General features: G+C 45.0%; 1 protein-coding gene across 2 annotated transcripts in view; it reads right to left on the reverse strand.

Annotated features, from left to right (window-relative positions):
- The window catches only part of Aplip1 (JNK-interacting protein Aplip1), a 109,358-nt gene that overhangs the window by 28,012 nt on the left and 59,053 nt on the right, over positions 1–22,293 (reverse strand). The window contains exons 2-3 of one of the 2 annotated variants that reach the window (XM_045749250.2): positions 10,332–11,991; positions 7,473–8,050 (exon numbers count right to left, since the gene is read on the reverse strand). In XM_045749250.2, coding sequence (XP_045605206.2) covers positions 7,473–8,050; positions 10,332–11,833 — 2,080 coding nt within the window. In that variant the 5' untranslated portion in view covers positions 11,834–11,991. The remainder of the gene's footprint in view (positions 1–7,472; positions 8,051–10,331; positions 11,992–22,293) is intronic. The other variant, XM_069332392.1, reaches the window with a different exon arrangement.

The following is a 22,293-nucleotide window of genomic DNA, read 5'->3' on the forward strand; positions in this document are numbered from 1 at the left end:
CAGGAGTGATCAGGTCTGTTGTAACGGTAGCCACTGTGTCAACAACAGGAGTGATCAGGTCTGTTGTAACGGTAGCCACTGTGTCAACAACAGGAGTGATCAGGTCTGTTGTAACGGTAGCCACTGTGTCAACAACAGGAGTGATCAGGTCTGTTGAAACGGTAGTCACTGTGTCAACAACAGGAGTGATCAGGTCTGTTGTAACGGTAGCCACTGTGTCAACAACAGGAGTGATCAGGTCTGTTGTAACGGTAGCCACTGTGTCAACAACAGGAGTGATCAGGTCTGTTGTAACGGTAGCCACTGTGTCAACAACAGGAGTGATCAGGTCTGTTGTAACGGTAGCCACTGTGTCAACAACAGGAGTGATCAGGTCTGTTGTAACGGTAGCCACTGTGTCAACAACAGGAGTGATCAGGTCTGTTGTAACGGTAGTCACTGTGTCAACAACAGGAGTGATCAGGTCTGTTGTAACGGTAGCCACTGTGACAACAACAGGAGTGATCAGGTCTGTTGAAACGGTAGTCACTGTGTCAACAACAGGAGTGATCAGGTCTGTTGTAACGGTAGCCACTGTGTCAACAACAGGAGTGATCAGGTCTGTTGAAACGGTAGTCACTGTGACAACAACAGGAGTGATCAGGTCTGTTGTAACGGTAGCCACTGTGTCAACAACAGGAGTGATCAGGTCTGTTGTAACGGTAGTCACTGTGTCAACAACAGGAGTGATCAGGTCTGTTGTAACGGTAGCCACTGTGACAACAACAGGAGTGATCAGGTCTGTTGAAACGGTAGTCACTGTGTCAACAACAGGAGTGATCAGGTCTGTTGTAACGGTAGCCACTGTGTCAACAACAGGAGTGATCAGGTCTGTTGTAACGGTAGCCACTGTGTCAACAACAGGAGTGATCAGGTCTGTTGTAACGGTAGCCACTGTGTCAACAACAGGAGTGATCAGGTCTGTTGAAACGGTAGTCACTGTGTCAACAACAGGAGTGATCAGGTCTGTTGTAACGGTAGCCACTGTGTCAACAACAGGAGTGATCAGGTCTGTTGAAACGGTAATCACTGTGTCAACAACAGGAGTGATTGGATCTCATAACGGTACACGGTACATTAACAATCGCAGTGTAACTTGTAGTTGTATGTAAACCCGTTTTGTCACAAGGGTTTACCTATAGCATAATATAAACAGACGTGTATACATCTCATACACTTACCTCAATATATATATATATATATATATATATATATATATATATATATATATATATATATATATATATATATATATATATATATATATATATATGTACAGAACAATACATATATAATGTAATTTTTAAATTACATGATCCTGGTCGCCATAGTGCCAGATAGCTCCCCCAGTAGTCACAGCTGGTCGTCATGGTGGCAGTAGTCACAGCTGGTCGCCATGGTGGCAGTAGTCACAGCTGGTCGCCATGGTGGCAGTAGTCACAGCTGGTCGCCATGGTGGCAGTAGTCACAGCTGGTCGCCATAGTGCCAGATAGCTCCCCCCCCCCCCAGCAGTCACAGCTGGTTGCCACACATGATTGCAAAGCAATTACAAATGTCGTTCAGTCTTGGCTTCTAACTAATCATTTTAAACCAAAGGACACCGTCACTGTTCCAAGGTGTTGTACCTCCCTAAAAAAACACGATATTCGGCCAATGTGGAACATTCTATAATCATCGATAACCAAGCCCCAAGTAGGGTATACTGCTATATACTCAACTTGGTATACTTGGGGCGCCTCACGTCATAGCCTCCACTACTGCCACCTGTAGCGAAGGTCCACAAAGGGAGATACGAGTTCTTAACATAACACACCGTCCAACTAGCGCACCAACACTACATTAACGTCTCTGAGAGGCTACGTCACACGTTGTTTGACGTCGTGAAGCACCACTAACGAGAGCTGGTGGGGTCGTGCCAGCCTTCGAGAAGTTCTAGAGGAGCAAAGCATGGACGGAGGGAGCGTCTTACCTATACCGCGTTCCTCCTCCTCCTCCAGGATGAGTAGTCAGCGCCAGGAGTCTCGGTTACCCATTGCCAGGGTCGCAGGTGCCCCGGGAGGCAGCCAGGTCATCAGCAGCGTCACCAGCACCCGCATGGGGAGGGTCAGCAGAGGGTCAGCGGCTGGGGGAAGGGGGGCAGCGTGGTGGTGGTGGGGAGGAAGGTAACATACGAAGGTCGGACAGGGAATGTTGCAGGCGTGTCCGGTCCACTCCGCCAACCCACCGCGCATTCACACACACACCGTCCCACGCCTCTCTCTCCGCTCTCTCCCTCCGCTCTCTCTCTCTCTCTCCCTCTCTCTCTCTCTCTCTAGCCGATCTAAATTTCCTATTCTCGTAGGTATTCTTTGAAGGAATTAACCTGCTTGCGATGTACAGTAGGTCTTATATGAAGCACTGAGGAGAGATAGTACAGGTTTTGCTGCTATGTCCCATGCAGGCGACCCAAGAGACAAGTGCCACAGCTTTAAGATCGAGCGGTAAGAATGACCATTTTCTTTGATACGTGAAAGGGGAAACCGCGCTGACTGGAAGCCTGGCCACATCACGCGCTCACGTTTATATTTACTGGGACTAGAGTCATCGCCCTGCTTCATCTTTAAACATTTTACAGTAAATACAGAGTGTATCAAATTTCGTAAACAATATCCGAGGTGAATAGTTTTAATGTCATTCAACATAACGACGTAATTGTTACATTAATACATGCAGACATAGATTTTGATTGTAGTGAATGTATATTGTTTCAGAAAAAACTCCATTGTCAAATATAATGCCAAGTTCCCAAGATAGTGCGAGATTCGTACACGAATGTTGTACAATCGTTCAAGCATAAAGGCGTTTCCAGAGTGAAATGAAGAGACGAGTAACAGAACAGCGCACCATGCCAAGAACAGAGGCCCAGATCAAGGCTCTAGGATCAGCTGCATTGGCCAAGAACGTTTAATTAAAGTGGAAACGTTGTCATGAAGCCTTTACAAACGTTGCAATAATGTAAATCGGTAGAACTTCATCTGAACTAAGCATTCCGAAAAGTTCTGTTCATGAAACAATTCCCGACGACAGGAATTAGTCTTGTGTTTATACTCACCGAGGTACACCTAGGCCAACTTTGTTCCTTTCCCATTATACAACGCACAATAGTTGCTTAACTCACAGGTTCCTATTTACTGCAAGGTGAAGAGAGTCACTGAGAGAAAGGAAACGTACCTAATCGACTTAGTCCTGCTCGGGGATTGAACCCGGGTCCCTCGGTTTTGATCCGAAATCGTAGCCCATTATGCCACAGGGCCTTTTATATACTCTATTATATAAGTTGAAGAATGGACGTTTTCAGATGATTTACTTAATGGATGGAATCGCGCGAATTTGTTTTCTAATGTAACATAATTTTGAATGATGCGGCAACATAGCGCCCACAGCTTGCAAAGTGAAGTGTTCACCGCAATCCGCGTCGGATGCTACACGAACGTCAACATAATTGCTCCGAAAAACAGAGAAACATCGCATCATGTTGCAGGGATCCATCCTTGTTGCCGCGTCCAGTGCTCACAGCTGTGGTGTTGGCTGAGTGAGGGAGTAGTCTCAGTAGTTCAGTAGTGAACCAGTAAGTTCAGTACAAAACTTCTGGTTGCAATTCTTTTAACCATGTCGTAGCTCAGTCGATTAAGGCAAGTCTAGGCTGCTCTCGGGCGTAGGTTCGAACCCTCCTCACGGCCCTTGTGGATTTGTTCAGGAGTACTCTCACCTGACCAGCTTCCTCCCGTACTGTCAAGCCGGCGACCAGTAGTCACCCCAAGCGTCAATATTATGGGGGGTTTTGGGTTTCACTAACACTTTCGGGCCTATTCATGCCCGTGCCACCTCTTGGGTGGCTTAATCTTCATCAATCAATTCACTAACGCATCGTAATATGAAGCTGCGGTTGATAACGCGTAAACTGTACTAAGAGAGATATGTGTTTCTAACCAGATTAGAACTTGCAAGCCAGTTCTCTCGATTTCCCACTCAGTAGAAAATACAACTATTTGTATTTTTGTTCTACTATTTTCTACAAAATAGTAGAAAATACAACTGTTTTGGCTTACCGGGATCGTACGCACACAAGCCATTCACGTTACCTAACGAGGCCAATGCTTAGAAAGCGTCGGTATTTAAGAGCTTTAATTTTGTTTCTAACACGTCGCATTTTTAACGGATTGCTCGAATCCTTAAAAAAAATGTGACGTATAAAGAGGACGGGCTGCTATTGTATTATTGTATTCCTAAGTAAAATCAAGGAATATATATATTGTATATTTGACGCGCTCATCCTTCCCAACAGCTGTTTTGAACTTTGAATTTTCAATTTGAACGTCGAATTAAATTGACATATTATATATATATATATATATATATATATATATATATATATATATATATATATATATATATATATATATATATATATATATATATATATATATATATATATATATATTATATTGAATGAATGACGGACGACTTCTTAGAAGCAAAATTATACTCAGAAATTATTTTACAAATTCATAAAAAATTTTAATCTAAAACCAATCGGCTCAATACTTGTTTTAATAACAAATGAGTCAGTACTCCGATTAACAATTCAACTATTAAATGCTCTTTTTGGAATGTTAACTTTTGGATGACCTATAGATGATTATTTACCATATATAAATATTCGCATCGTCTTAAACCGTGTATTACGTTCAGAACAGACGATGTGGTTAAGACAGTGTCTATACACTGTAAACAGTGATGTGACAGGGCCTATGACAAGTTACAGTGACGTAACAGTGCTTATGATAAGTTACAGTTCACACAGAAATCGCAATAACGTGATACAAATCCACAAGGGCTTTGATCAGGGTTCGAACCTATGCGCTGAGGGCTACCAGACTGTCAACTGTACCACTCCAGGTTGCAATTCTTTGACCGTGTGGTGGTACAGTCGACTAGAGCGCGTCTGGGAACACTCATCGCCTAGGTTCGAACCCGCATTAAGGCTCCTGTGGATGTGTTCTAAGTTACAATGATGAAATAGTGCCTATTACAAGTTGGTAAAAGACGACTGGAGCACAACTCCATAGTCTTTCTTGAGACTAATGGATGACTACTATTATTAGACGCTACAGAAGAAAAACAGGTGTGGGAGAAGCAGGGTCTGATGTCAGCGGTACAGGTGCTGACATTATCAGACGTTGTCCGCTCATAATTACCAAGTGACTGACAGGCGTCAGCTTGTGTAGAGCGTGTGAGAGGGCGCCAAGGTAGCAATGTTCGGTTGACGGCTTGACGGATCAGCCTTCGTTATGATACGTCAGTCATTCTCCCACACACACATAATTAATGAAGCTGCAGAAGGTGTTTTTTCCGCCTATACGAAGCAAAATGTATATTTATATCCATCCCAACTCATTCATCTATATGGCCATCCCAGACTTTGAAACAATCCATCAATCCTACGTCTATTATGTTACCCGGTAAATGTTCCATAAATCAACAATCCCTGCTTTCAAACGAATATTTATCCAGGTCTTACCCGAATCTAAACTTATCCAATTTATATCCATTGTTCTGCGCTCCATTTGGTGTTGAAGTACTTCAAACTTTATGTCGTCCACACTAGTTTGACGGATGGTTTGACCCCGTACCGCCTGGGCTCAATATGACTCGTCTGGCAAGACAAATCTACCTGCCCCTTCCCCTTCCCTTCGTTCTGCGCGTCTTGCAATAGGTCAACACCTCTTCTGCCTTCGGGATATCGATATACCTGACCAAGAAGCCCATCCTCAGATTTTTGTGTTCGTCCAAAGCTGCGATCTAGCACCAAAAACACTGTTTGTCGTTTGTAACGTATTATGTAACCCACTACTAAGTTTTCTCGAATATGATGTGATGTATTTTAAAATGTTGTTAATAATCTTAGGATAGGTTAGGCGTTTTGGTTCTGTTAGCAGTTATTCGTACATAGATACTTGGAAAAAAAAAATATTTTTAGATAGATGCGATTCATGGACAGAAAGAGAACCAAGCATTATCCAAGGAACAAGTTTGATGTCTTCAGTTGTGAGTCTTGTGTTCAGTGTCTTCATACATTAATAAGAGTCTGGCAGGTAGATTAACTTCCATTTGGTCATTGTTTATGAGGAGGGGGGTAGATCAGGGGAACCTAATCCGACCTATACGATGGGTTTGTGTTGACTACCTACAAACTCAACTCGCCCTCATAAACAAACGCCAAATGCTTGATAACCCAGTTACGAAACCTACTTTTTAAGAATAACAAATATTTTACACACAGCTAATGACGTTCGAACTGTTTCAAACATTGCTTCACTCTAGCAATGTTTTAAAATGCTCTTCTATAAATGCTTCATATTTGCTTTGTTCAGCCGCTCCATCATTAATACAGCCGGTCCTCATCAACAAAGCCCCAATGCTGGTTAATCCAGCCATTAAATTCGCAGTTTATGAATGAGAACGGTTTACACACGACCCACAACTGACAATGTTCGAACATTTATCGAAGAATGCTTCGCTCGCGACCTCTTTCCGAATCGCAACATAGTACATGCTTCATCCACATATTACATATGCGAATAACTAGCCCGTCCTCACTAACAAAAACCCAAAAGTGATTCCATGCAACCGCCAAACCCCCCTGTTTATGAATGAAAAACGGTTTACACACGACTCACAACGGATGAGTTCGAGCACTTCCGGAACAAGTGCTTCACTGACGAATTTTGTTCGAACCACAACGCTGTAAATGCTTCACCCACGTACTAGAAATACAAGTAATCGCCAACAGAACCTAAACACCTAACCTAACCTATGCCTATATATGCATAATATGCTAATATTTTATAATATTCATTTATATTTGAGAAAATTCCCGTTTTGAATGAACAGCATGTTAAGATTTATGAAGGCGTCTGTGGGGTCGACCGCTGGATGGAATGACTCGAGTCGAGGACGGGTTGACAAATAATCGCCAACAGAACCTAAATACCTACCCTAATTTTCGCCTACTAATACATAGAACTTTAGTGAGTAACAATATTAACTAAAATATAAGAAACACACAAATATAAGAACACACGCAGTTCATTAAAATTGATGAATGCGGCACGCGGCCACTGCCTTAACGAGCCTGGGCTGAGGACAGAGTGAATAATTGCCAAGAAGAACCTATCCACTTAACCTAAGTTAGGCTTAGGCTATTCAACACATTCTAGTATCTAATAACATTAAGTTGTATTTGAGAAAAACAATTGTGAATTCGTAGTTCGCTAAAATTCATGAATGTGTCTATGGGATCGACCGCCGATTGGACGAGCCTAGCCTGAGGACAGGTTGACATATGAGATTTCTCTTCGCCTTCAAATAAATAAAACTTAGCAATACTCACATTTCTTATGCTTGGGGATCTCAGGGAGTTTCCGCCGTTTCCGCTCGTTGGGCCTCGGGTCCCAGGGCATGCAGGCCCTCGCTGCGTCCTCCAGGTCACAGTCAGGTGGTGACATGCTTTCTATCAGCTCCTCTAGGTCTCCGGAGAAGAACTCGCTGGCATCGCCGGTGTCGCTGCTGTCGACGCTCTCCACGCTGGAGGGCCCCGAGGACACGGTGGTGGGCCGCGGCCTCCGAGGGGCGGGACTACCGCATATAGGACTCGGGCAGGAGGCCGGCTGGACCCCGGCACTAAGACACGGCCCCGCCGCCCCATTCGAAGCCAACATCTGAGCACTTTTGCAGGCCGCCGCCGCTCTCAGCTCCTGCGTCTGTTCCACCATGAGCTGAGGGCAACAGGGGTCGTCGTCGGAGCAGCACTTGCCTGACGACGACGACGTGGAAGTGGTCCGCAAGCGGCAGGTGGAGAGGCTGCGCTGGCTGTTAAGGTCATCACTCACCTCCTCCAGGCTGGGTGGGTCAGGCGGGTCCGGGGCTTCCTCTACTGACGGGGACTCCAACGAGATATCATGCGCCAACCTGCATGTAGGAAAGCAGTAAAAAAAATAAATTAATGGTTATTTTTCACAGGTTAAAAAAATAAACAATTAGGAAATGAAACTAAAATATGTATACATAAAATAATTGCTTGTATAAATGTATACTGACAACATATATACACGTGTAGATAAGAGACTCTTATATGAAAACATTTTATTTTGAAAATAACGAAATAAACAGCCTAAGTAATACTCAAGGAACCTAAATTTGAATTCAGAATTACAGAAACCGGAAGGTTGAATAGGATCAAAAACACCAGCTGAGAGTAGACTTAATTAGCGGAAAAGAACTATCAGGAAAAATTGCAAAGCCATTACGATTATATAGCATCTGGAAGGGATCAGGATAAGGATTTGGGATGGGACGGGGGGAAGGAATGGTGCCCAACAACTTGGACGGTCGGGGATTGAACGCCGACCTGCTTGAAGCGAGACCGTCGCTCTAACTGTCCAGCCCAAGTGGTTGGGCACCATTGTTTTCCTCCGTTCTAATCCCAAATTCTTATCCTGATCGGCTCATGATATATAATCGTAATTTGCGAGAAACATAACTAAGATAATGCTTACGATTACCAATGTGTCTTAATTAAAACCTAAAGGAAAAAACTGATGTTTTTAGTTTATTTTTCAATACACATTAATTGTTTCAAAATAATGCATAGGTGGAAGGAAGGAGGACTGAGACAAAGGGATGTGCATGGGGGAGAGGGAATAGAAGGGAGATTCAAAATTAAATCCTAAGAACACGAAGAAAATAATGAGATCGAAACAGGACCGAAGTTGCATCCCTGAACTTCCCAGTGTGACCGGGGATTCCAGAGCCGAGAGTTCGATCCCGTTACATGGCCTCAACAGCTTCACAGATGGGAGATGAAATATTGGTAATGATAGAGTTACCATATCAACCTGTCCTCCTAATAGAACGTCGTATTTTGACGTACACTCTACCTAAGGCCAAAAAAACTTTCGTACTAGAAGCGGATTGATAATTGATACACTGTTCCGTTTTCTGCTTTGGGTCCTCTGGTAGGTTAGGATAAGGGCACATTAGTACGACAGTTTCTTGACGTTGGAAAATCTTATAGGAGGACGGGCTGACTATATACAATGCAGCCACGTGAAGGAGCCATTTGTGCCCATTCCAGAGAGAGAGCAATGATCTAGTAGGACCAGGAGAACTAAGTCTGGAGAAGCATATGTAAACAATGAATGACCTTCAGTATAGAAAACGAAAAGAAGATGATGAAGCGAAAAGAATGTACAGGTGAGTGAGAGAGAGCGAAAAGAAATTGGCGGAGAGAGGTTGGTTGTGGAGGTCAATACGAGAGGGCGAGGCAGTCAGCTGTGCTGCTCTCCCTCCCTCTCCCCTCCTCTCTCTCTCTCTCACACAGACACACACTCTCTTCCCTCTATCCCTCCCTCCTCACACACACACAACTCTCCCCTTAACACACTCACCACTCTTGCCCTTAACACACTCACCACTCTCCCCCTTAACATACTGCTCTCTAAACAATCAAATGTATGGGATATAAAAGGTGTGAGAGAGAGAGAGAGAGAGAGAGAGAGAGAGAGAGAGAGAGAGAGAGAGAGAGAGAGAGAGAGAGAGAGAGAGAGAGAGAGAGAGAGAGAATACTCGTCCTGTTTTCTGGCTGTTGGATTTATAAACCAAAAAGAGTCATACACAACATACCAAAACAGTGTCTGGAAGTGTTGAAAGTTGAGAATAGGTTTAGAGACACACCCCCTCCCTGGACCGTTGGGCAAATACCGCCGAAAGGTATTAGTGTGGCAATGAATAGATTTTGGAAAGGTTTAATCCTACGCTGATCCTGGGGGTGATCCTACTGTGATACTAGGTTAATTCTACGTTTTTCATACTGAGATCATAAGTTGATCATATTGCGATGCTATGTTGATCTTACTGTGATAATACATTGATCGTACTTTGATTAATCGCTACTCGGGCATGTTCGTCCTGGGAGGGGGATGGAGGGAGGGGGTATGTGTAGGTACACATTAACAGCTGATAAGTAAATATAACTATGACCCACGACTCTCACACTCTAAGAGAATATTACAGTAATAGGTAGAGAGGTCAGGAAGGTGAAGGGTGTGAGGTGAGGTAGAGAGGTAAGGCAGGTGAAGGGTGTGAAGTGAGGTAGAGAGGTAAGGCAGGTGAAGGGTGTGAGGTGAGGTAGAGAGGTAAGGCAGGTGAAAGGTGAGAGATGAGGTAGAGAAGTCAGGAGGGGTATCATTACCGAACAATGAGGTCAGGCCACATGCTGCACAGGTCAGCGAAGAACTGGGGTCCAAGTGCCTCCTCCTCCACTGATGGCCGGGCGCTCCCTCTACCAGAGTCAGGGCTCTCAGGGCTCTCACACGTCAGCTCTAGCCCCTGAGAGGAAGGAGGAGCCTCCTTCAGGAAGGAGTTCTTCAAGGGAGCATACTTCAAGGGCGTGAAGTTAACTGGGGAGCACTTGGGAGAGGGACCATTGTGATGGAAAGTGCCTGACCGCTGCAGTTTTTCATCCTTGTTGACACGAGGGGCAGGTATGCTGACCGCCTTGCGATATAAACTCTTTAAAGAAGGATCCCTCGAGTATGCAAGCCTGAGGGGAAAGTTGTTATAGTAAGTGTCCTTCAAGAGAGTACTATTGGACGAGGATCTCCTGTGTATCTCCCTCAAGTGCTGCAACACATCAGGAAACCTGCCGACGCTCTCGGGGACCTGACAGCTGGCCAGGATGCCTCTGCTCTTACGTCTGTCTCTCTCGCAGCCTAACGGTAGGAGCTCAAACAACTTCTGGCGGGGAAGATGTTCACTGGAGTGTCTGTTCGAATCGCGACGCCCCGCGGACGCTTTTCCGCGAAGTGAAGAGCTCCCAACAGGGAAAGATCCCTCGAGAAGTGGTGACAGGTCGTTGAGTGTGAGGTCGTCGAACGATGGAATGATAACACGAACATCCTCCTGGATGAGGAAGGAATCGTCCACTTGGTCCTCGGGCTCGTCGTAGCCTGCATCCTCATCGTCGTCAATTTGATTACAGCGAGGCGGATAAAACAGCTGGTGTTGAGAGGCATGTGTGTCATCCTGGCAGGTTACCAGGTTCCCTATAACAGGCTTCGCAGCTTCACCACTACCCGCGCGTTCTCGATCACTACACTCGGCTGCCTTCGCATATAATCCGGAATAATTAGCAACTTTCTGAGAAAAATTACATTCTTTGGGTGTCTTTTTCTGCAACACATTAGACTCGCGAACACTGTCATTATATAAGTCACATATTTTTGCGTCTCTTTTCGTATAGTGTTTTGTTTCAAACGATCGGTAGTCAAGATATATATCCTCTTCTGAACCATTACCATTGTTTGAACACAAGTAATGATTATCTTCAGTTAGTTTAGCACTCGGAGGGTTATTATTGTTCACTAGATTCGTGTTCCGGAAGGTGCCCGTCTTCAGTCGGTCTTGTGCCTCCAACCTCCCTTCCAACGACTCAAAGTTGGACGCATTGACACACCTCGAGGTCTGGAGCTGGCGTTGCCCGCCAGAGAGCTCCACCTGAGCCGTTCTCCTGCCCCCACTTGCGTCGCTGAGGTCGAACGTCGGGCGTATTTGGTTGTGGTTTATGTCCTCGGGGAGTTTGTTTACATTCTCGTTGATGACGAAGCACGGCTTTCCAAATATGGGCTGCGCAGGGTTGGTTATTTCCAAATCCTTTGGTACACTGGGACTGTTTGGTACATCTACCCACACCATGCTGGCGGTACACTCACCTACCACCCAGGGTACACTCACCTACCACCCAGGGTACACTCACCTACCACCCAGGGTACACTCACCTATCACCCAGAGTTCATGGGTTCTCCCTTGATGGCATGGCACAATTTTAACACAATAAATAGTTGTGTTAATAACTGTTGAAATTTCAAGTTAACGAAATTCAGAATTAATGATGCAGCATTACCTAATATATTTTAGGCTCACATTATTAAACAAATGCACGTGGTCATTGTTTAACCTATAAGAGGTATATTATATGTATATATACAATATATATATATATATATATATATATATATATATATATATATATATTAAACAAATGCACGTATATAATATATATATATATATATATATATATATATATATATATATATATATATATATATAATATTATATTGCTTGTCAAGATGTCTCTGGTGATGATCTGATTGTGTATGGAGATTTAATTAACAGTTTACTACAAAAACAAGAAGATCGCAAACTTGTCCATGAAAAACTCTCCACACATCAAGCAAAACGCTTTAAGAGAGAGACTAACGTCGTCTATGCCTTCACAAGCCTTCTTGGGGATTGTCAGCCCCAACGATCTCAGTATATAGGCAAGACAACAATGTCTCTCTCTCTAGGCGCTTAAAAATGCACAAACAACAGGGCTCCATCAAGGAACATGTAATCTCCACCCACACAACCAGACCATCACCAGAGACATCCTGACAAGCAACACTGAAATAATCGACAGATATATATATATACAACGACCGCAGGGGACTGGACATTAGCGAGGTACTACATATTAAGAAGTCCAGACCAGCAATCAACAACCAGCTAATACATAATTACATTTTACCCACTTCAAGACCCAGAGCCAACGCCGACACAGCTTCCAATGACCCCTACTAATACCCACCTGATCCATTTATTCATTGACATATTTAATACTTCCCTTATTATGACATTCATCCACCACCTCGCCCAAAGAGTATATTTTCCATTGTTTTAAACACAGTAAAATTGTCTTTGAAAATGTAAGGAGTACCTTACGAAACGCATCCCCAGGATTCACATTAGAATAAAGTGTAAAAATGAAATTTGGAGAGTTCATTTGTCAACTTTCCTCGACATTAAAGATAAACGTAAGAAATATTGAGAAGATACGTGTTAGAATCATTAATCTTACCCTTTCGGTCATATTCAACATCATATGTTGGTATATTATATATATATATATATATATATATATATATATATATATATATATATATGTATTATATATATATCTTTCCACATGCCGTTCACTCCTCCAACACTCCCTCCTCATGCTTCTACAATACCTCTGTACTTCATTCCTCATTAATTATGTTTTTTCCAGCTCATTTATCAGAACCATTCAGTCTCCTTCCTTACGGTGGCTCTCTTCTCACTCTCTCACCCCCTCTCCCTCTCCCTCTCCCTCCTCTATTTCTCTCTACTCGCAAGCTCCATCTATGCTTCTCTACTCTCTCACCTGCTGTCTTTCTGCACAAAAGCTCACTCTTGTACCTCTCTCTTCTCACTCGCTCTCTCCTCTCTTGTCATAAGCTTTCTTCTTCCGCTCTTTCTCTCTTCTCACGAGCTTTCTTTTTACTTTCCTACTATTTGACTTTGGCATCTCTCTTCTAATCATTTTCATGCTACATATATCCTTTCTTATCTCTTCCTACTCTCTTTTTTTCCTCCCTCCTCATAATTTCCTATCGCTTCCTCCACACCCTCCCTCCTTCTCTCCACCCTCCTACTCCTGGTCTTCCCCTTCCCTCCCCCCCCGCCCCCCCGCCCTCCCACCCTCCCTTTCTCCCTCACTGCACCGCAGTTTTTGAATGGCTGACTACATCACCATTTCCAATATGGCGGCTCGGGCGCCCCGTTTCAATAGTACCATCACCAGCCGCCGGGAACGACGTTCTCAGCGGAGGATCACAGCTTTACTGTGCTATATTCACCAATGTTGCGGGGCGCTTCCGAAGGGAGGTGGAGGGGGTGGCGGTGGGGGGAAAGGGAGTAGTGGCAGGTGAGGGAGGGGGGGGGGACGGCAAGGAGGCTGGGATAGGGAGGAGGGGTGTGGGTGATTTGGAGAAGGGGCTCGAAGGAGGAGGAGGAGGGATGGGGAAGAGAAGGAGGAGGAGGGATGGGGAAGAGAAGGAGGAGGAGGGATGGGGAAGGGAAATAGTGGTTGGGTGCTAGGAGAGGGGAGGGGGCATCGACTGCTGTGTTAAGGCTTTGTGGGTAAAAAATATTAATTTTCTTCATAGGACAGCTTAACTAAGTAACTGAAGGAACAGTAGACTTGATCACACCAACAACAACTATAGTGCCAATATTACGTTTATTACCAATACTACTATTAACACTACTACTTCATATTATTATTGCTGTTACTACTGCTGTTATTGATAATAGTACAATTAATATACGACAAGGGCGGCCATTTCGGGGATCGAAGACTGGGTGGAAGTCCTGGTGACAATAGGGAAAGAGATGTGAAAAAAAGCGAGGGAGATAAGTGGGCCACCCGGCAGTAGAACGGACGATAAACGTTGAACGACTCTTATAACTTCCTCTGCCACCATGGGTCCATGGCGTATGATACGAGAGGGAGAGAGGGAAAGAGATCAGGCCAACCCAGCAACGAGGGTCAGGGGCCACATACCCAGGAGAGCAGGGAAGGTCAGGGGCCACATGCCCAGGAGAGCAAGGAAGGTCAGGGGCCACATACCCAAGAGAGCAAGGAAGGTCAGGGGCCACATGCCCAGGAGAGCAAGGAAGGTCAGGGGCCACATACCCAGGGGAGCAGGGAAGGTCAGGGGTCACATACCCAGGGGAGCAGGGAAGGTCAGGGGTCACATACCCAAGAGAGCAGGAAAGATCAGGGGCCACATACCCAGCAGCAGGATCAGGTGCTACATATATGTCCGACACTCCTTCACACCGCATGAGGGAGTGTGGGACACGGGAGTACAGGGTGAGGGCAGGTCACAGAAGGCAGCTGTGGCTGGGCACAGGTGACATCAGGATGATAAGTAATTTATAGGTATGAGGGGAGGGGGAGGTGGGTACGAGTGTTAGGTGGGGGAAGGGTGTTATGGGAGGAGGCAGAGTTCGGTAAGTCAAATATGGCTGGCTGGCACCGTAGACTTTATCACATGGCTTGTGTGGCAGATAGTCAGCACGGATACGTATCTCAGTCACATATTACTCCACAACAGAAATCAAAATATGCCTAGAACGAATCTTATTAATTTTTCATTTATAGGCCACATCTAAAATGTAAATGCAGTATTTTTAAGGATAGTTGTTCTTACTGTAATCCGAGAATAATTATTAACTTATCCCTATCTTCTCCACTTGGTCCAAAACCCCAAATTTTTGGCCGACCGGGATGGTTAAAGAATTTTTTTGGGTATTATAATCCGCACCATCCTCCAACCAATGTCCTCGCCATACCTAGTACCTCAGTTCCTCTAACAACTATCCCCGTGATGGTCAACACCTCAGCATATGAGACCAATTCACCCATAATACTCATAGTTCCTCAGCGGTGGCCATTCTCCGTACAGTGGGCTGAGGCGGAATCAATGGAAGATAAATATTTGATAACGGAGGGAATTCAGAGCTCCTCCTAGGGCATGGAGCCGAACATTCTGACAAGAACTCGGCGAAAACCAATATTTACCACCAGCTGTCATGTCGGATCCCAGGGACACTGGTATTGTACCTTAGCAAGGGCCAACCGGCCGCAGCTGTCATGTTGTCCCGCACAGACTCATGTCTTAGACCTAAGCAAGAGCCATAGACCTTCGAGGATTCTCCAGTCAAACAATTCTGAACCTTTGGCATTCATATTTTTTGCTCAGTTTCTGTAATTTGCTTCATCCATCATAACTGTATCCTTAATCTTTGTTCACTGTTTCCTCTCTTTGATCCTAGTGTTGTTCCTACACCTCACCTTCTGACATACTGTTCTAAAATAATGTAATTAGTTCCTCGGACAGCGAACAACTTTTGGGTAAATTTTAAGGCAAATGGTTCAGTTTGCAACCGAAGGGGAACAGCTTCCCTTATAACCCCATTACAGCTTCCCCCTTACATTATTACACCCGGTAGTGTGTACACTCCCCACCAAGGACCAACAACCCACTGCCACCCACGTCTCCTATTTGTAACAACACCCCCTATCTAGAAGACGCATCTCAAGGACTCCCTCCTTCTCATCCCAGTGGTGTCTGCAACCCCCACCTACGAGACACAGCTCACAGGCCTCCCTCGCCCCCATTGGTCGCTATACCCTCCCTTACCTGGGAGACATACTATACTGCCAACTGTCTCCGTGGTGTCTGTGCATTATGATTCTGAATCACAATATGGCGGACCAACGTTTGGTAATCACCACTACCACCACCCAACGGAAGCAACTGACAACAATAACATCTATCAAGAACAACCATCACCACCATCAACAACATCTACCATCATCAACAACCATCACCACCATCAATAACCATCACCACCATCAACAACATCTACCATCATCAACAACTATCACCACCATCAATAACCATCACCACCATCAACAACCATCACCACCATCAACAACCATCACCACCATCAACAACATCTACCATTACCACCATCATCACCACCATCAACAACCATCACCACCACCATCAACAACCATCACCACCATCAACAACCATCACCACCACCATCAACAACCATCACCACCATCAACAACCATCACCACCACCATCAACAACCATCACCACCACCATCAACAACCATCACCACCACCATCAACAACCATCACCACCATCAACAACCATCACCACCACCATCAACAACCATCACCACCACTACCACAACCAACACACACACACTAGTAATATCCTGGCCGACCACCTGCCAGACGTACGATGACCTCCGCATGCGCACTTGCAACACACACATGCCAAAGCTCCATTAAACCCCCATTATCACCACCTCTGGTGCAGTCACTAGGAAACCTGCTTCCAAAACACACATGAGATTAAATAAGAGCAAGATAGCTTAGACAGCAGATAACAACAACATGGGAGAGAAACCTGGTATGGTGGCAAGGGTCTGATATCTTTAACTGGAGGTCATGCATCTCACGAACCCTAAATTCGCATCCGGATTTTGCTCCAGAGGTCGCGATAGTCAGTGATTTACGTAAGCACTTGGATTCAGTGACTCGGGGCGAATATGTCGGGCGGAAGGAGGAGGAGGAGGAGGAGGAGGAGAGCGAAGCAATGAAATACAATAGCAGAAGAATAATTTAGGTTCACCTTATAAAAACCAGTTCATTCTTCACGATGTTTTCAGCGGATTATAACGTCTTGCGTTCTTGAAGTTGTCAAGATACACGAACACTTCACAGGACGATGTATACAAATCAGGTGCCTGACATAATCACTGGAATCGAGGCAAGAAGTATATTGCTAAGGATTCATTAGGAAAAATATCTCAACGGTGAGAAGGATGGAGATACCGAGATAGAGATAGATATATAGATAGACAGATGGAGAGACATAGATGGGGAGGATCATGCATGCAGCAGAAGGATGGGGTGGTGGTGGAGGAGACCAGAGTGTTTAAGTACTAAAGATGACAGAGTGGGAGAGAGACAGCAGGCGTGGGAGGGGTTGGGAGAGTGAATGGCGCTGGGTGAGCGCCGACCTGTGGTTGATAGAGTGAGAGTGCCGTTAAAGGGGAGAGGGAGAGTCTAAGCACCGTGGAGCGTGGGAGAGTAGGTCAGGGGAAGCAGAGAGAGAGAGAGAGAGAGAGAGAGAGAGAGAGAGAGAGAGAGAGAGAGAGAGAGAGAGAGAGAGAGAGAGAGAGAGAGAGAGAGAGAGAGAGTGAGAGAGAGAGAGAGTGAGAGAGAGAGAGAGAGAGAGTGAGAGAGAGAGAGAGAGAGTGAGAGAGAGAGAGAGAGAGTGAGAGAGAGAGAGAGAGAGAGTGAGAGAGAGAGAGAGAGAGTGAGAGAGAGAGAGAGAGAGTGAGAGAGAGAGAGAGAGAGAGAGTGAGAGAGAGAGAGAGAGAGAGAGAGAGAGTGAGAGAGAGAGAGAGAGAGAGAGAGTGAGAGAGAGAGAGAGAGAGAGAGAGAGAGAGAGAGAGAGAGAGAGAGAGAGAGAGAGAGAGAGAGAGAGAGAGAGAGAGAGAGAGAGAGAGAGAGAGAGACTAGTGTCACCCCACAAGAGACTGTGTCACCCACAAGAGACTGTGTCACCCCACAAGAGACTGTGTCACCCACAAGAGACTGTGTCACCCCACAAGAGACTGTGTCACCCACAAGAGACTGTGTCACCCACAAGAGACTGTGTCACCCACAAGAGACTGTGTCACCCACAAGAGACTGTGTCACCCACAAGAGACTGTGTCACCCCACAAGAGACTGTGTCACCCACAAGAGACTGTGTCACCCCACAAGAGACTGTGTCACCCCACAAGAGACTGTGTCACCCCACAAGAGACTGTGTCACCCCACAAGAGACTGTGTCACCCACAGAAGATACCAAAACAGAGCTATGAGGTATGAGTTTCAAAATCAGAATAATAACACAAATACTCTTCACATTACCGAAGGAGAGTTCCAACAGGTAGACCACTGTATATTTCACCGCAAGGAAGGAACTACGGGCTCACCATAGCCCGTGCTACTTATAAATTATTGTTCCAAATACCGAATCTTAAACAACAACAACAACAACCGCAAGGAATCAACTCTTATCAAAGGAATCCTAATACTGTATCACGTATGATAATACTGAAGCGTTTAGTTTGAAGTGGAGATGTAACAAATTCGGAAATCGAGGTGAGGCCCAAGGAAAAACATCTTAAATGAAAAAAAAAACTCCAGAAAAATGCCTCATCGAAAAACCTCGTCTTCTCGATTAGTACATCGCATTTTGACGTATAAATCTCCTAAGGCCAAAAACTGATTTTCCCGAAGGCTAGAAAATTGATGTGCCGTTTTCGGTTCGTGGGTCAGGGTACGGTTGGGATAATTCCATTCATCAGTTTAGTGACGTCAACGCCGGAGAAGACGGGCTGCACAATCGTTACCAATAATGCCATGACAATCACAATCATCACCACAGAGCGGCAGCAGGGTCGTGGTGGTAGTTATTCTGCCACTCGCCCTCGCTTGCAGGACCGTCCGCAAGGAGGACTTATCTTCAAGCTGGAGCAGCCCGCCTCCAGCTTGTCCCAAGCTGATGTAAAGATATACTAAGATACACGAGCTCCCCCCCCCCTCCTCCTCCAAGAGCTAAAAGGGTAGGAACCTATCAGGAGAAAGCGCCAGACCATTATGCCTACATAGCACTGAGAAGGGGAGCAGGGAAAATGGTTTGGGATGGGACGGAGGGTATTTGCTTCAGCTAGAAGCAACAGAATGGAATGACGTCCTCCAGGGCGATTGGGCATAACCATGATAATGTCCCCCACTAATACCATACTGGATTTCCAGCACTAGCACATTCCTTACAAGCACATCGTTTGCTTAGTATTCCACTCAACTATTTAAAATCAGTTTGCCATATCCAACTTTATCCAGCTCCACAACAATTGCTTCTTTAATGTAATTCACTCACCTGTCGAGCCTACTCCACCCCCTCTTTTTGTTCAGCTATCTTCACCCTCCTCTTTAGCCCTACCCTTATCCATTTATCCCCATATCTATCTCCCCTATCCATTATATTCAGCCTACCACACCGCTTTTTTTATCCAGTTTTCTTCACAACTGATTTTATTCAGTGGATTTCATGTCTGGTGTGTTGAGTCCTTCACTGCTCTTCCTGTACCTTCTCTCCCCCACACTCCCTCATCACCACACTCCCTCATCACCACACTCCCTCATCACCACACTCCCTCTGCTTCACCATCACTCATCCATCCTCGACAGTTCATTCCCTCACCCTTCCTCATCTCTCATAAAATCACTACATCCCTCATCTCAGTCACCCCTCAAACTAGCTCCACGTGCCCTTACTCACCACTCCACACCCTCACTATGGCTGCCTCACACTCTACCTCACCACCAGGCCTGCGGGTCCCCACACACACACACACACACACACACACACACACACACACACACACACACACACACACACACACACACATATATATATATATATATATATATATATATATATATATATATATATATATATATATATATATATATATATATGTCAGACAAAGCCCCGGCTCTTCTTATTATGTGCACACATCACCAGGCGGGGCTGGTCGCCTCGCTGGCAGCAACAGGTGGCAGGAGTAATGTGGCTGGCTGACTGACTCTCTCTTCCATCATGACAGATTCCTTCCTCGATGCCATGGCGATTTCCTCGTTGCCATGGAATATTCTTGGAAATCATAGATGTTATCTAGTTGCCATGTTCCTGTCTTCGATGCCAAGCTTCATTTCTGGCAGGTTTGGCCCCTTCCTAGTGACCATGGCCTCATCCTGGTGGTCATAGTCCCTTTCAGGTGGCCGTGTTCCCTTTCAGGTGGCCGTGGCCCCTTCGTATTGACCACGACTCATTTCAGGTAGCATGGCACTTTTCTGGTGGCCATTGATACTGCCTAATGGCAACGGATATTTTATGGTGGCCCATGGCTATTTCCTGATGGCTATGGCCCATATCTGGTAGCCTAATAGCACCTTCCTGGTGACCATAACTTTTTCCTGCTAGGACACTAGCAGTCTGTTCTGCTATGCTTGTTCTGTATGTTTGTGTCTTTTTTTTTAAATAAAAGGGATGGCATTCTGTATTTGTTGTGGTTTTGAATCTAACGTGACATTTGCAACTAAATCAACGTGACATCTGATACCAATCAACGTGACATATGATACCAATCAACGTAACGTCTGCCGATGAGTCAAAGTTCAATATTTGTAAGATCTGATGTTTTGCAGCTGGAAATGAACATCAGTGAACATAATGACGGGCGAGAAATTCATGACAATTTAACAATCAATTCACACCATTAGCATGAACCGCAGTGAGATTACGTCAACAGTATTCATCGTGCAGGCCACCACTGTTGCTGAGAGCACTCAGCCTCCACTTGCTCTCATGATTCTGGAGATTATATTGGTACACATACTAATGCAAATTTTGAGTTTTAACATTCCGAGGTTTCGTGGGACTGGCAAACATTTACCACAGTAAGTTAGGTTAAGTTACCTAGAATCGTTAATTTTTGTTTTTTTTGACTGGTCGACTCCTTAGAGTACAAGTCCATTATCTGTCGACCACGGCTATATGTAAACAAAATTGATCAGTAGACACGGTAGTGTGTAAACACTTTATCAATAGTTTTCGGGTAGAGTAAAACACATCAGTCGACCTTAGCAGAGTGTAAACACAACATCAGTCGACCTCAGCAGAGCGTCAACACAACATCAGTCGACCTCAGCAGAGGTCAGCACAACATCAGTCGACCTCAGCAGAGTGTAAACACAACATCAGTCGACCTCAGCAGAGCGTCAACACAACATCAGTCGACCTCAGCAGAGGTCAGCACAACATCAGTCGACCTCAGCAGAGTGTAAACACATCATCAGTCGACCTCAGCAGAGAGTAATCAGCTCATCTCAAACAACGTCTGACTCATATTACCAGCAATTCCAATACTTCGCATCTGAAGAATAATTGATTGCCACCATTCCTGGACTTTTTTGGGGCCCTTCAAGTAGGAAATGTTCTCGTAGTGCTCCACACAGAGCCGGGGGGCTGCAATGAGGAACGAGTGGGCACACGACCTTGGCACTGAAGCTCTCTGCATGTTGCAGAGGGAAAGATGTTGAGCGCCAAGTAACGGCGAATAAAAACGGCGTGCAATATCCTATCAAAGACTTGGTAGGTAGGATATTGCTGGACTCTAATCTAATCCCCCACCTGATCTGTCTCTCAACCGCCCATCCTTAATCACCAGTACCTCTTCTCCATTATAACCTCGCACTTACATTGCTATCACTCCCTTTCTCTATCACCATCACCCACCCTCCGTCACCATCACCACCCACCTTCACCACCATTACCCCACCATCCTCCATCACAACCTTTAATATTAAGGTTATAGCCCTGAAGGCGTGAACCTCATCAAATATCTTTAAATCAATATCACTGATGCAAATCTCTTCAGTAAGAGTCACAATAAACGTCTTGAACGACTTAAACCTCCCAAAACCCTCCTCGGTAATGAATTAAGAACCGGCTTAAAATATCGTAACTTCTTCGTTACCTTTATGCGATCTTTTCTTGATTAACAAACCTTTGATATTATTTATATTTCTCCAAAAAATTACAAAATCAAGATGGAGTAATGCGGCCAATCGCATGAGCCCAGGTTTTCCAAGAATTGTCAGA

This window comes from Procambarus clarkii, chromosome 27, assembly GCF_040958095.1.
Source record: "Procambarus clarkii isolate CNS0578487 chromosome 27, FALCON_Pclarkii_2.0, whole genome shotgun sequence".
NCBI classification, from domain to species: Eukaryota; Metazoa; Arthropoda; class Malacostraca; order Decapoda; family Cambaridae; genus Procambarus; species Procambarus clarkii.